This window comes from Macaca fascicularis, chromosome 7 (assembly GCF_037993035.2).
Source record: "Macaca fascicularis isolate 582-1 chromosome 7, T2T-MFA8v1.1".
Lineage (NCBI taxonomy): Eukaryota > Metazoa > Chordata > Mammalia > Primates > Cercopithecidae > Macaca > Macaca fascicularis.
Genome location: NC_088381.1, coordinates 21,362,935 through 21,377,832, shown reverse-complemented (window position 1 = coordinate 21,377,832; position 14,898 = coordinate 21,362,935). Strand labels below are relative to the sequence as shown.

The window sequence follows — 14,898 nt, the reverse complement described above, 5'->3', positions numbered from 1 at the left end:
TGGACTAAAATGTATCTTGAGAGAATTCAAGGCAAGATTATAAACTAGTCCAGATCATTTCCTACTTTTTTATTTAAGCCTGTGGAGCATGGTTTAAAATTACAGGACAGGCATGGTAGCTCACACTTATAATTCCAACACTTTGGAAGGCTGAGGCATGAGGATCTCTTAAGCCCAAGAGTTCCAGAAAAGCCTGGGCAACATGGTGAAACCCCATCTCTACTTGTGGTGGTGTGCACCTATTGTCCCAGCTACTCAGGGTCTGAGGTAGGAGGATTGCTTGAGCCCAGGAGGTTGAGGCTACAGTGAGCCATGATCATGCCACTGCACTCCAGCCTAGGCAACACAGCAAGACTCTGTCTCAAGAAAATAAAATAAAATAAAATTACAGCAGTAAGTTCTAAAAAAAGAAATAAGATGAAAATGTATATCGAAAAATAATTAAATAGTAAGAAGAGTGAACTACTGAAAATTCATCTGCTAGGGGTTATTATGCTGGAAAATATGACAGCATGATAATTTCTGGGCATATTTGAAAAGGGTTCCCAAACATCACAAACTCAAGTTGCAGTTTGCTCCAGTAACAGTAGCATGATGATCACTCTCATAAGAGTGGCTCCTGTGTCACGAAAGACCCCAGAGAAGAATCATATCTTGAAAGGCTCCAGTGAAATCCATTTAGGATACTGAAAGAATGGAATTTGATTTGTGCATCCTCTTTTCATTATTCCATCGTTCCCCGTAAATTGAGAAGAGAATCCAGTGAGACAGTGAGACTGGTAAAATATTTCAATACCTCTTTAATAACACTCTGAGTTTGTATAATAGTATGACTCATTACTGTGGATGTAAGATGTGCAATGGCTCTTTATTCTCTCCGCCATCATTAAGGCAGGGGCAGAAGTAGGGATAAAGTTTCTCTATGAAAGTGTTACTGAAGGTATAAATGTGAGTCATGGTTTTAGCATTGTAGAAGGACACCTGCCCTCCTTCATAATCCAGGTATATGCCCACTTTGTCGAGGTTGTTAGTCAGTGTCAGACTGCAAGAAGGCAAATCCAGAGCCTTTAGATCAGTTTGGTTCCTTAGTCTTAAAAGCCAGAATCCTTGCTCAGGAGTTAGAGGACAGCTGCCTTTCCGAATGATGGATTCTCTGACGACTCCAACTGTCCATTTTGTCTTCTTTGCTACTTCTACTTCCCAGTACCACTTTCCAGAGGTGAAGCCTCTTGAGCCCAGCACAGCCACACTTGAGTCAAACCTCTCTGGATCATCAGGCATTACCTTCTTAATGTCACCATGCCAGACGCTGGTTTGGTTTTTGGAGAGCACCAGATTTGGGTGAGCTGTTTTAGGGTCCAGAGTTAGTGGAGATAGGCCTAGTAAGAAAATAAAAGAAAGCAGAGCATGGGAGAAAAGGGGGTAAACACAAATTCCCATAGTGAAAGATAGTGTTTCATATTCAACAGTACTTTATCTCCCCATACACATAGACTCTTAGACAGGCAAGCAATTACTTACATGTTTTTTTTTTTTTTGAGACAGACACTCTGTTGCCCATGCTGGAGTGCAGCGGTGTGATCTCAGCTCACTGCAACCTCCACTTCCTAGGCTCAAGAAATTCTCATGCCTCAGCCCCCCAAGTAGCCAGAATTACAGGTGTGCGCCACCACACCTGGCTAACCTTTTTAATTTTTTAGTAGAGATAGGGTTTCACCATGTTGGCCAGACTGGCCTCGAACTCCTGGCCTCAAGTAACCCGCCTGCCTCGGCCTCCCAAAGGACTGAGATTACAGACATGAGCCACCGCACTTGGCCACTTACATGCTTTTTATTGTTTGGGTATCCATGTTACTATATTCTAGACATTTTTATATTTAGTGTAAAAATCTGGGTTTACTCTGAAGTAATTTATGCTCCACTAAAGGAAACAATACAAATAATATAAACCTGTACTAATAAATATAAGAAAATACAAATGCCAAAGGGGTAAACATTAGGTAAGGATGTTCTAGAAAAGCTTTCTGAGGAAGGTAAGTATTCGGTTGTGATATATATGCGATGTATTTAGGATGTTTTGAATAAACAGAGGGAAAGAAATAAATGGATTAAAAACAGTCCCTTGTGTGGAAAAGAACACAAGAGCTTGCCTGTTAGACACAGGCAAGACTGAACTAATTGGTACAGAGTTTAGAGGACAATAGTGAGAGGTTTATGTTTGTTTAACAGATGATGAGATTTTTGAGATCTGGAGTGGTTTATATCATTGCTACTCATAACGTGGTCCACGTACCATGTGGTTAACAGTCTGGGACAAAGATATATAGAAATTAGGAGTAAACTTTTAGAAATCTTCATAATAAATTGACAGTAATTGTATGTTAGTTGAATCTAATAATGACAAAATTGGGCTTGTACTTTGTAATCTTTCCCTTTTTAATTTTACTTTTTTGAGTAATTTATATTGTATTCTACAAAAGTATCAGTCCATGACAGATTGAGACTTTTTAAATTGGCCCTTCATCACAGATAATTTTACAAGCATTGATTTAGACAATTCAAAGGGCAGCAGCATAAAAAAGAATATCTAGGCTAAATGAAGAGAAGTTGAAAGCTGACCAGCAAGAGGATGAGACAAATTCCAGATGTGAGATCATTGGACCTTGGCAAGAAATTTGATAAAGAAGACATAATATCTGTGTGTGTTCATACCATGGACGCAGATACATATATGTATGCATTCATGCATTTGTTGTTATTGGATTTATTTATCCTTGGAAGCAAAATCAATCTAGTTTCTCTCTCTCTCTCTCTCTCTCTCTCTCTCTTTATTTTTTTTTTATTTTTTGAGATAGAGTCTTGCTCTGTCCCCCAGGCTGGAGTGCAGTTGCACAACCTTGGCTCACTGCAACCTCCGCCTCCTGGATTTAAGCAATTCTCCTGCTTCAGCCTCCCGAGTAGCTAGGATTACAGGCATGCACCACCACACTCAGGTGATTTTTTTGTAATTTTAGTAGAGACAGGATTTCACCACGTTGGCCAGGCTAGTCATGAACTCTAGTCTAACTCTATCTTCTCAGAAAAACCTGAGTCTTTTCCATCATCCCAAGGACTTCTCTTTCCAACAAGAGGCTTTGAAGAATTAAGAATCTTAAATTTTTCCATATAGGCTAAATCCCTATCTGCTTACATATCCCCATTCACTTTGGGTTGTTCATCTTTCTGATGTGAGGACTAGGTTTTCTTTGGAGGTATCATAAAGACTTTTTAGCAACCTTTTGGAATCCCAGTCTGCTCTCTTTGCTAAGCCTCTGATACACCTCTAGCTAGTTCAGCCTGCATTGGCTCTGAAGATTCCTATGAGTCAGCTTTTTGTCCTCTCTTTCCTTCTCATGCTGTATTCGTATAACAAAAAGTTCTGTCAGCTCCACCTTCAAAATATATCTTGTGCCCAAACACTTCTGACTACTTCCAGAAATATCACTGGCCTGGAACTACTGCAATAGCTTTTTACTCTTCTGTTTCCCCTCTTGCCCATCTGTACCCTATTCTATACATATCATGAATGAGATCATGCCATTTTCCTGCTCAACATACTTGTATGTTTACCACCACATCTGAGATAAAATCCAGAGTCCTTACAGAGGAAAAAAGAGCCACATGATTTACCTACCTCTCTACTACATCTCCTACCACACTCTCCCTCATTTACTTTGATTCATCCACCCTTGCCTTTTGGCAGTTCCTTGAATATAATGAAGTTCATTCCTACTTCAGGGTCCTTACAGTTTCTTCCCTTGTCCTAGAATGCTTTTTTCCCGTATTGTTCACTCCACATTGTTTGGGCATTTGTTCATGCAAATATTTTAAATTGAATAATTCCCTAAGCTAGAATAGGCAGACTACAACCAACAGGTCAAATCTGGCCCACTGCCTACTTTGTAAGTAAAGTTTTATTGGAGTACATTTATGACCATTCATTTATATGTTGTCTGTAGCTTCTTTTTCACTACAAGAGCAGAGTTAAGTAGTTGCAACAAAGACCATACACCTGCAAAGCCTAAAATATTTACTCTTCAAACCTTTACAGAAAAAGTGCCAGCTCCAGCTCTAAAGCAACAGCCTAATTTATAAGCCTGGCAGAAAAGGAGAATATATGGATCTACAAAATAAGCAAAGACTTAGAAATAAAAAGTATGGAATATATTTTACAAAGGTCTGACCACAGTTACCATAGAAAAACAATTTCCCACTCTGTATAGAGGGAGAGTATATAGATAAATAATACATTATTAACAGTCATGTATTAAATAAATCTCATTTGGTTTTCTTGATGTAAAATTATACCAAAAATTTAAAAATCAGTAATGCACTTTAAAAGATTGCTAGAAGTGAAGTTTGGCTTTACAGAGCAAAGTATACAGGAAGAAAAACTCTGTATCATACTAAGGCGCTACAGTTTGCTGAGCAGAGTAACACAGAGGAGGGAACTTCACAGAAACTTCTGAACATTTACAAAGGAATTCTCTCAAGGCTGTGGCTGAGTACTGATCTGCACATGCATGTAGTGAAACTCGTCAAGGCCAGAGAAAGAATCTCCAGAAATCAGTAGACCGAACGATTTCTGCAGCTCACACAAGGCTGGGAATAATTTTCAATCTTGCCAACCAGAATGGAAAAATGTCATAATATGTCACCATCAGGTAGAGTGATCAGAAGGGTATATTACTTTAGAAAATGGACTAAGCGCTAGATTAAAGGCTGTTCTTGAACCACTCTAACAAGGCTTTATTTAAGCCTCAAAAGGAACAAATGATTTCATACAATGTTAACTGCATGCCAGAGTTAAATTCAATAGAACTGAAAGAACTACAACAAAATCCAGCAAATATAAAATTCACCAATATGAATTCATCAGTATGAACAATATGAAATTCATTGTATTTGGCATCCAGTAAAAAATTACCAACCAGAAGAGACAAATCTCCAGGCAGCAAAATTTCAAATAATTTACATTAACACTCTACCCTCAGGGAGAGGGAGCATAACTACCCACTCCTTAAGCGTGGGCTGTGCACAATGACTGCCTTCCAAAGCATACAAGTGTAGAAGGAGGAAAAAAGAGTATAGTAGAGAAACCTGACACTTTCTCAGCCAGGTGATGAAAGTCAACATCAATAGTCATAAATCATGTTGACAGTATGAACACTTAATATGACGTGATGACAATGGCACTTTAACGCTACTGTCTTCCTCTCCCAACTCATAACCCAAATTTTATGAGGAAAACATCACACAAATTGCAATAGTGCAGCATCCTTACAAAATATATGACCAGTACTCCTCAAAACTGTCTAAGTCATAAAAAATAAGGCAAGTTTGAGAAACTGTCACAGCCAAGGGGAGCCTAAAGAAAATGACAACTTAGTGTAATGTGGCATCTTAGATGGGAACCTGAAACAGAAAAATGACTTAGGTAAAAACTAAGAAAATCTAAAGGAACTGTGGATTTTAGTTAATAATGTATCAATTTTGGTTCATTAGTTGTTAAAAATGTTAAATCTAAGATGTTAATAATAAGGAAAACTGAGGATGGGGCATATAAAAAACTCTATACTATCTTCTCAGTTTTTCTGTAAAATTAAAAAATCTAAAAGTGTCCTAAAAAATAAAGCCCATTAAAAAGTAAAAGATGGCCGGGCGCAGTAGCTCAAGCCTGTAATCCCAGCACTTTGGGAGGCCGAGACGGGCGGATCATGAGGTCAGGAGATCGAGACCATCTGGCTAACACGGTGAAACCCCGTCTCTACTAAAAAATACAAAAAAACTAGCCGGGCGAGGTGGCGAGTACCTGTAGTCCCAGCTACTCGGGAGGCTGAGGCAGGAGAATGGCATGAGCCCAGGAGGCGGAGCTTGCAGTGAGCTGAGATCCAGCCACTGCACTCCAGCCTGGGCGGCAGAGCAAGACTCCGCACTCAAAAAAAAAAAAAAAAAGAAAAAGATTACTAGCCAAGCAAAGCAGCAGGAAAATATGACTCTCAGTCAGGAGAACAATCAAACAATAAAATCAGGCCCAGAAATGACAATGATGATCGAATTAGCAGACAAGGACACTAAAATGGATAAATGTCTTCCATTTTTTTAAGAATGTAGAGGAAGGCATGAACATGGTGAGAAGAGAAAGGAAAGATATTAAAAGACCCAAATGAAACTTCTAGAGATGAAATGAAATGTATATAAAATGAAAATATCTTGAACAATATTAAGAGAAGATTAGACTGTGCAGAAGAAAAGATGAGAACTTGAATAACAATAGAAACCATTTAAAGTGTGAGGCAAAAAAAGACTAAAATAAAGACTGAATATCGATGACATGAGACAACTTGACAGTATCAAGCTGTCTAAAATATGTAAAATTAGACTCCAAGAAGGAGAGAAGGAAAAGGTTGGTAAAAAAGTATTTGAAGAAATACCAGCTGATATTATTCCAAATTTGTTGAAAATTATAAACTCTTAGATCCAAGAAGCTTGATGAAGCACAATCAGAATAAATACAAAGAAAATCACACCAAGACCCCATATAATCAAATTGATGGAAGCAAGTGACAAAAAGCAAGTCTTAAAATTAGCCAAAGAGGGCCGGGCGCGGTGGCTCACGCCTGTAATCCCAACACTTTGGGAGGCCGAGGCAGGCGAATCATGAGGTCAGGAGATGGAGACCATCCTGGCTAACACAGTGAAACCCCGTCTCTACTAAAATACAAAAAATTAGCCAAGCATGGTGGCGGGCACCTGTAGTCCTAGCTACTCGGGAGGCTAAGGCAGGAGAATGGCATGAGCCCAGGAGGCAGAGCTTGCAATGAGCTGAGATTGCACCACCACACTCCAGCCTGGGCAACAGAGCGAGACTCCGTCTCAAAAAAAAAAAAAAAAAAAAATTAGCCAAAGAGACCAGGCACAGTGGCTTATGCCTGTAATCCCAGCACTTTAGGAGGCCAAGGCAGGTGAATCACTTGAGGTCAGGAGTTGGAGACCACCCTGGCCAACATGGTGAAACCCCATCTCTACTAAAAATTTTAAAACAAATAAAAAAAGTTAGCCAGGCATGGTGGTGCATGCCTTCATCCTAACTACTGGGGAGGCTGAGGTAGGAGGATTCCTTGAACCCAGTAAGCAGAGGTTGTAGTGAACCGAGATCAGGCCACTATACATTCTAGCCTGGGCGACACAGCAAGGTTCTGTTTAAAAAAAAAAAGAAGAAGAAGAAGATGAAAGGGAAAGCTAAAAGGCACTCAATCCAAAAGAAGGACGGTATAGAGAAAAAAAGGAAGAAAAGCCAGATAGTATGGTTAAAAAACAAATAACCAAAATGGTTGATTTAAGCCCAGTTTTACTAATAACATTAAATGTAAATAGTCAAAACACTTCAATTGACAGACAGAGATTGTCAGATTGAATAAAAAAGCAAGACTAAACTATATGCCTGCTACATAAAACCTACCTAAAATATAAAAACACAAGTTAAAAGTAAGGTGATGGGAAAACATGTATTGTGCAAACAGATAATTTTGATTGATTAAAGAAACAAATCTAAAGAAAACCAGAGTGATAATACTGTATTAGACAAAACAGACTTCAGGGCCGGGCGTGGTAGCTCATGCCTGTAATCCCAGCACTTTGGGAGGCCGAGGCAGGCGGATCATGAGGTCAGGAGTTCGAGACCATACTGGCTAACACGGTGAAACCTCGCCTCTAATAAAAATACTAAAAATTAGCCGGGCATGGTGGCAGGCGCCTGTAGTCCCAGCTACTCGGGAGGCTGAGGCAGGAGAATGGCGTGAACCCGGGAGGTGGAGCTTGCAGTGAGCTGAGATCGTGCCACTGCACAGGGATAAAGATGACCATTTTATAATTTTAGTGAGATTGAGGCATCAAAAGATAATAACAATCTTAAGAGTGTATTCACCTAAATAATAGAGCTGCAAAATACATGCAGCATCTTGAGGAGTTTTATGACCAGTCAGTGACTCACTTGGTAAATTGGACTGTATTAAAATTTAAAATGCTTGTTCTTTGAAAGACCCTGTTAGAAAATGAAAAAGTGGCCAGGCGTGGTGGCTCATGCCTGTAATCCCAGCACTTTGGGAGGCCAAGGCGGGTGGATCATGAGGTCAGGAGATCGAGACCATCCTGGCTAATATGGTAAAACCACATCTCTACTAAAAATGCAAAAAAATTATCCGGGCGTGGTGGCGGGTACCTGTAGTCCCAGCTATTCAGGAGGAGGCTGAGGCAGGAGAATGGCGTGAACCTGGGAGGCGGAGCTTGCAGTGAGCCAAGATCGAACCACACTCGAGCCTGGGTGACAGAGCGAGACTCCATCTCAAAAAAAAAAAAAAAGAAAGAAAGAAAAAAAAAAGGCAAGCCATGGAGAGAAAATATTTAAGAAATATATATCTGATAAAGGATTTGTATCCTTTACAACTTAATAATAAAACAATTTAATAAAAATATAGACAAAAGATTGAACACAACCAAAAAAATATATGAATGGCAAGGAAGCACATGAAAAGACGCTCAGCAAGGTTGCTCATTAGGGATATGCAGCTGGGCACCACAGCTCATGCCTGTAATTCCAACACTTTGGGAGGCTGAGGTGGATGGATCACTTGAGGCCAGGAGTTCAAGATCAGCCTGACCAACATGGCAAAACCTCGTCTCTACTAAAAATACAAAAATTAGCTAGGCATGGCAGTGCACGCCTGTAATTCCAGCTACTCGTTAGTCTGAGGCACAAGAATCACTTGAGCCTCGGAGGCAGAGGTTGCAGTGAGCTGAGATGCACCACTGTACTCTAGCCCGGGCATCAGAGTGATACTCTGTCCCACCCTCCCACCAAAAAAAGAGATACTACTATACATTCAATAAAATGGTTTAAATTAAAAAGATTGACAATATCAAGTTTTGGAAAGGATATACAGCAATGAATTTTCATTAATTGCAGGATGGATAAAACTACCATGGACTACCCCATGTCCATCAATTGGTACATGAATAAGTAAACTGAATGAATAATCATGATTATTGTTACATGGAACAACATAAGCGCTCAAAAAGCATTATGCGGCCGGGTGTGGTGGCTCACACCTGTAATCCCAGCACTTTGGGAGGCCGAGGTGGGCAGATCACAAGGTCAGGAGATCAAGACCATCCTGGCTAACACGGTGAAACCCCATCTCTACTGAAAATACAAAAAATTATCCAGGTATGGTGGCGGGCGCCTGTAGTCCCTACTACTTGAGAGCCTGAGGCAGGAGAATGGCGTGAACCTGGGAGGCGGAGTTTGGAGTGAACCGAGAAGGCGCCACTGCACTCCAGCCTGGGCAATGGAGTGAGACTCCATCTCAAATAAATAAATAAATAAATAAAATTAAAAACAAAAAAAATGTGCTAAGTGAAAAAAACAGATACAAAACACTATATAATGTATGCTATCGCTTAGACAAAAATTTAGAAAAGACACATTTAAGGTGAAATAAAACATGTCAGTGAATGTTAGAGGCAGAGAGTAGAAGGAAGAAATTGATTGTAAAGAGGCATGTAGGAACTTTTGGGAGTGATAAAAATCTTCCATATTTTGATTATGGCAATGTTTACCTAAGTGTATGTATACATCAGAACTCATCAAATTGTGCCCTTAAAATTGGTTAATTTTACTCTATGTTAACTATATCTCAGTATAGTTGATTTTTTTCAATGTCAATTACCTGGAAAAATTTGTGATTTTTCATTAAATCAGGGATTTATTTGTGATTTCTCATTAAATCAATAACCATAAACAATAATAATAATGTCTATGAATTCTATAAAAACTCTGTTTAGAATTTTATTTCTATAAAGATTTTTATTTAGAACTTTATTTGATGTTCTTGAAATGCCATGTGTGTTATTTTGTCTTGCTCAGTCCTTTGGTATCTGCAGGAACACAAAAACTTAGTGTCCTTCTTAGGTAGGTTTATTTAAATTATTGGTTTTCTTCTGAAGCACTGAAGATCTAAACAATCTTCTAAAATGTTCTACACTATGAACATCAAGTACAAGAGAAACTATAAAGACCCAGTGTGCATACAAAGAGTATGTACAGAAACCTCCTCCTCCTTCAGAGCAGAGAAGCCCCTGGGATTCATATAGCTGATTTAGCAAAACAAGATAAAATTTTGGCTGTTGCCACATTCCATAAAACAGTCAAATTCATAGGCTAATGAGTAATCCTGATAACAAACTCATATCTATTTACGAGCACAAAGTCATAAATTCTTAGGTCATGGCACTAGAAGAAATTCAGTCACACCAACTAGCCTCCTTTTGGCCAAACTGTACCCCTTCCCTATCCCAGACTATAAAAACCTAATTAGGGCCACAGAAGAGGTCCCACAGATTAAACACAGATTAGAAGCCTCAAGAACCAATAGTTACTACCCACTGATACCTGGACAGAGAGTGTCCTGCATTTCCCTCCATACCATGTACTGGATAGGACCTTTGTACTGGCCAGGGTTCAGCTTTCTGGAAATAAGCTCTCTGGTTGCCAGCACCCTCATTCCTTGCTCCAAGCTGCAGGGGACATAAATCATTTATCCTTAGACATCCTCCAGAGACTCAGGGAATGATATTAAGAGTACCATAGGGAAACACTTACCTATCTAAGAGAGTTGTGATGTCCTAGAAGAAAGGAGAAAGAGAGACGTCAGATGCCTGTTCATCAACTCCCAAAATTTCTTTGGTGATACCAGCCACCACCAGAATTTGTGCAGATGTCCCCAACTCGTCTCTACCAACTTCTTTCATCCTTCATACACTTTTTCTAATCTTCATCCCTTATCCTAACCCAGGTTAAACTGATCTTTTGCTCCTTCCAGAGTTCCCTTCTACAGGGAGCAAGGCAGAAGCCAATAAGACAATACTTAAGGTTAAGCTATCTTTACCTATACTTTCAAATAGTCTCAGAAGGAAAACACAGTAGGTATCCCAGTCCCAAGGCCACTTTTCCTTACTGTAGCTAATTAAACTTCTGAGTGCTGAGATGGTAACCAACGCCTCTTTAGAGGTGAAGCTTAAGAAAGCAAAGGTGGCCGGGCGCGGTGGCTCAAGCCTGTAATCCCAGCACTTTGGGAGGCCGAGATGGGCGGATCACGAGGTCAGGAGATCGAGAGACGATCCCGGCTAACACGGTGAAACCCCGTCTCTACTAAAAAAATACAAAAAAATAGCCAGGCGAGGTGGCGGGCGCCTGTAGTCCCAGCTACTCGGGAGGCTGAGGCAGGAGAATGGCGTAAACCCGGGAGGCGGAGCTTGCAGTGAGCTGAGATCCGGCCACTGCACTCCAGCCTGGGTGACAGAGCAAGACTCCGTCTCAAAAAAAAAAAAAAAAAAAAGAAAGCAAAGGTTAGAAAACAGCTTTTCAGACAGGTCAACTTATGATTGCTGAGAGCCAAAGATACAACTCATGCTGCAAATTTTTTATTTTTGAGAAATAAAGCGTCAAGCTCTTTATGGAAAAATATTAAGCCATTAATATATACTATTAATAATGGAATTTTAAAATCTTATTTCCTAAGAGGATGAAAGTAAAGCTTTCTGCTGTGCATATAGCTGAAGTAGCCTCCTCCTTTTCTTCCAGAGAAACTTAAAAGCACTACTTAACTGTTTTGTTTTGTTTTGTTTTCCCTGGATGTGAAAAGCCACTTCTGTATTCTTTCCAAACCTCTTCCCCCCCTAGGTAGGAAGGTACCCATAATCATACTGGTGTGGATTCTCACTTTGAGAAAGTCGAAGGAGTTCTGTTGTTCCGTCTTTGCCTGAATGCTCACCAACATATCCTTGGCTAAGAGACATTGCTCCTGAAGCTGGCTCAGATTCAGCTCCATCTCCTCATTCAAGGCTTTCCCCTCTTCCCGGAGCTCAGTTAAAATGTCCTTTTCTTTGCTGTGCAGGAACTGATGCAGCTTTAGAAACTCCATGGACACATGTTGCTGCAGATGTAGCTTGTTTTCCTGGAAACCTCCATGATTATCACCATAGTTATTACAGAGACTAGTGCTTGGGGATGGAGACCCACACCACCAACACTCACACACTTGGGAAATACCATCACAGAAAAATGTATACAAATGGCTACTGAATATCAAATTCAACCATACTAAAATGAGTCCTTTGGGAGACTTATTCCTTTTCCAACTAATTGAGTAGTTCAGGATGAAATAGGCAAAAGTCACCTCTTTTGCAAAAGTGACTCCTATTGCAGTACTCAGATGGTAACCAATGCCATATTAAATAAGACTGTGGAGTTAATCAAACATTCTAGAATGAATGATAATACCCTCCTAGATTGGTAAACCAAAAGCTTCCAAGTGGTACTGTTAGACTGGGGGTATTGGGAGGCTGGAAGAACTGTCCTTATCCAGAAATCAGAACTTGGGGAATGCCACTGTTACACTTGCATCTTTTTCCTTGAGTGAACTCATCATCCTCACAGGTAAACTATTTGACATCCTGGCTTCTCAGTTCCTCATTCTCCTCATGTCTAGTGATTTCCACATTTATTGATTCATTCCTATAGTCTCACCTAGGATTTCATCACCCCCAGCAATTGCATCATCTCCAAAATAACTTTTTATGCACCAGGCCCACTCAGACACTCCTATTGCAACAATTATTGGATCTCATTGAAACCTCCTATTCACCGATCCCTCCATTTCTATTCAGGAATTTCTACCTTCATGTCCTCTCTTATCTAGCTTGGATTCCATGGTCCATAATTATTATTGCACCCTTAAGATAGTCTTGGCTGGGCACAGTGGCTCATACCTGTAATTACAACACTTATGGAGGCCAAGCTGGGAGGATTGCTTAGAACAGGAGTTCAAGACTGGGCAACATAGTGAGACCCAGTCTCTCCAAAAATAAAATAATTAGCCAGGTGTGGCAAACTCGTCCCAGATACTCAGGAGGCTGAGGTGGGAAGATTTCTTGAGCCCAAGAGTTTGAGGTTACAGTAAGCCCATATCCACCTCTTCAATATCATCTTGCTTAGCATGTTACAGGTTTATTGGCCTTTTCTCTGTTTAACATAGGAGCTAACTTTCTGTCTCAGGACTTTTCCATATGCTGTTTTCTATTCCTAGAACATTCTTCTCCAGGCCATCTCCTTCATATTCCCACTCACCCAGTTCACTTGGGTGAGTTACTTATCCTTCAATTCTCAATTTTTAATAAGTGACTTCTTCAGAGAACACAACTCCCCCCCAGTCTAGATTATGTTCTCCATTTATATGCTATCATCATACCCTATACTTTCATTTATAGTACTTATCACAGTTGTTATTTTATTATTACTGTTGGGACTGTTTAATTAACAGCTGTCTCCCATCCCCAATATCTAGTATTATGACCCACTCAATAAATAGTTGTTAAATGAATGAATGAACGCTCACACCAATAGGAACTTTTACAACAGGAACAAGATTTTCTGGAGACACCATTACTTCCATATATCCATCTTCTTTCCCTGAGTCTACATATTTTTTCTTCCAGATGCCAAATACCTGAGAAGGCTCTTCTCCATAGAATAATGAATAAAGAAACAGAACGTCCAATTCAGCACCCCCAGCCTAGGGGCTGCTTTGCCAGATCTCTAGCCATTAATGTTGTCCTAGAGTGTCTATGAAGTTGAAAGTGAAGACAATAGCTTTATTTAGTTTGGAGGAAGCTAAGAAAGATCAAATCAGATGGAAAAAGCTTACAACCTTGGAGACCTAGTCCAGAGGTGTCTGGTTATAAACTCAAAGGAAATAAAGGTATTTCTTTGGACATAGCAATCTTTAGTGATTGATTTTTTTTTTTTGATGAATTCCTTTTTTTTTTTTTGCCATAGATAAAGCCAAAGACCAGACACATTTCAATCCCACAACAGTCACCTGGTGACTGAACCATCAAAAAGATCAGCATATTAGGGGAAAGGTTTATCTGCTCTGTTGGTCAGCTATTAGGAACCTACTCCACCACCATATTCCTTTCTACCCTACAGTCTCAGTTTTCCAATTCTATAGCCTAGGTACCATTTAGTGTGTTGATAATATGTGTTAGGCACCTTTGTACCCATAGCTGAAGTTACATGGAGGGTGTGTTCCAGTTCTATCTCATAACCCCTCTTTCTTGCTCCTCACCTTGTGAGCAGCAATAGCTTCCTTCTGCATGTTCCTCAGGGACTGAAGCTCCTTCAGAGTTGTCTCCAGTTGACCCTGTTGGATGGCAAGCTCCTCCTGGGAATACCAAATAGAATTAACCCACACTGACTCAGGAGATGAAGGACCATAAACGACATCTTCCCCAAGGCCCCAGTGTGCAAGAAAAAAGCAAGCTCTTGCTGCAAAAATCTTCCCCTTCCCTTGTATCATAGTTTTTGTCTCGTTCAAGAATTGTGGAAAAGAAAAGAAAAAAAAAAAAAAAAGAGGCCAGGTGTGGCAGCTCACATCTGTAATCTCAGCACTTTGGGAGACTGAGATGGGAGGATCACTTGGGTCTAGGAGTTTGAGACCAGCCTGGGCAACATGGTGAGACCCCCATCTCAAAAAAAAAAAAAAAGAATTACAGCTTAAAACTTAGTTTTTCTCTCTTAATAGCTAGCTACAGGGGTTCGAAGAAAGGAATAGAACTTTACACATTTTCCACTCTAGTTATATGCTATTCTCAGAATCTATAATTTTACTTGTGTTGTTCTCACTTGGAACACTTGTTTCTTCCTTATGCCCTTCCAAATCCAAATGATTTCCCAGTTCAAGTCCTTTCCCTTTCTTTCACTATATGTCCCCTGACAATTTCGTCTTTCTCTAGTCATTT

The 14,898-nt window shown here is 40.0% G+C and overlaps 1 protein-coding gene across 2 annotated transcripts in view; it reads right to left on the bottom strand.

Annotated features, from left to right (window-relative positions):
- Positions 1–777: 777 nt before the first annotated feature.
- Positions 778–14,898, bottom strand: part of TRIM69 (tripartite motif containing 69) — a 35,361-nt gene continuing 21,240 nt past the window's right edge. The window contains exons 4-8 of one of the 2 annotated variants that reach the window (XM_005559415.5): positions 14,226–14,321; positions 11,820–12,053; positions 10,700–10,722; positions 10,490–10,614; positions 778–1,379 (exon numbers count right to left, since the gene is read on the bottom strand). In XM_005559415.5, coding sequence (XP_005559472.3) covers positions 838–1,379; positions 10,490–10,614; positions 10,700–10,722; positions 11,820–12,053; positions 14,226–14,321 — 1,020 coding nt within the window. In that variant the 3' untranslated portion in view covers positions 778–837. Of the gene's footprint in view, positions 1,380–10,489; positions 10,615–10,699; positions 10,723–11,819; positions 12,062–14,225; positions 14,322–14,898 lie in introns of both variants that reach the window. The other variant, XM_015452778.3, reaches the window with a different exon arrangement.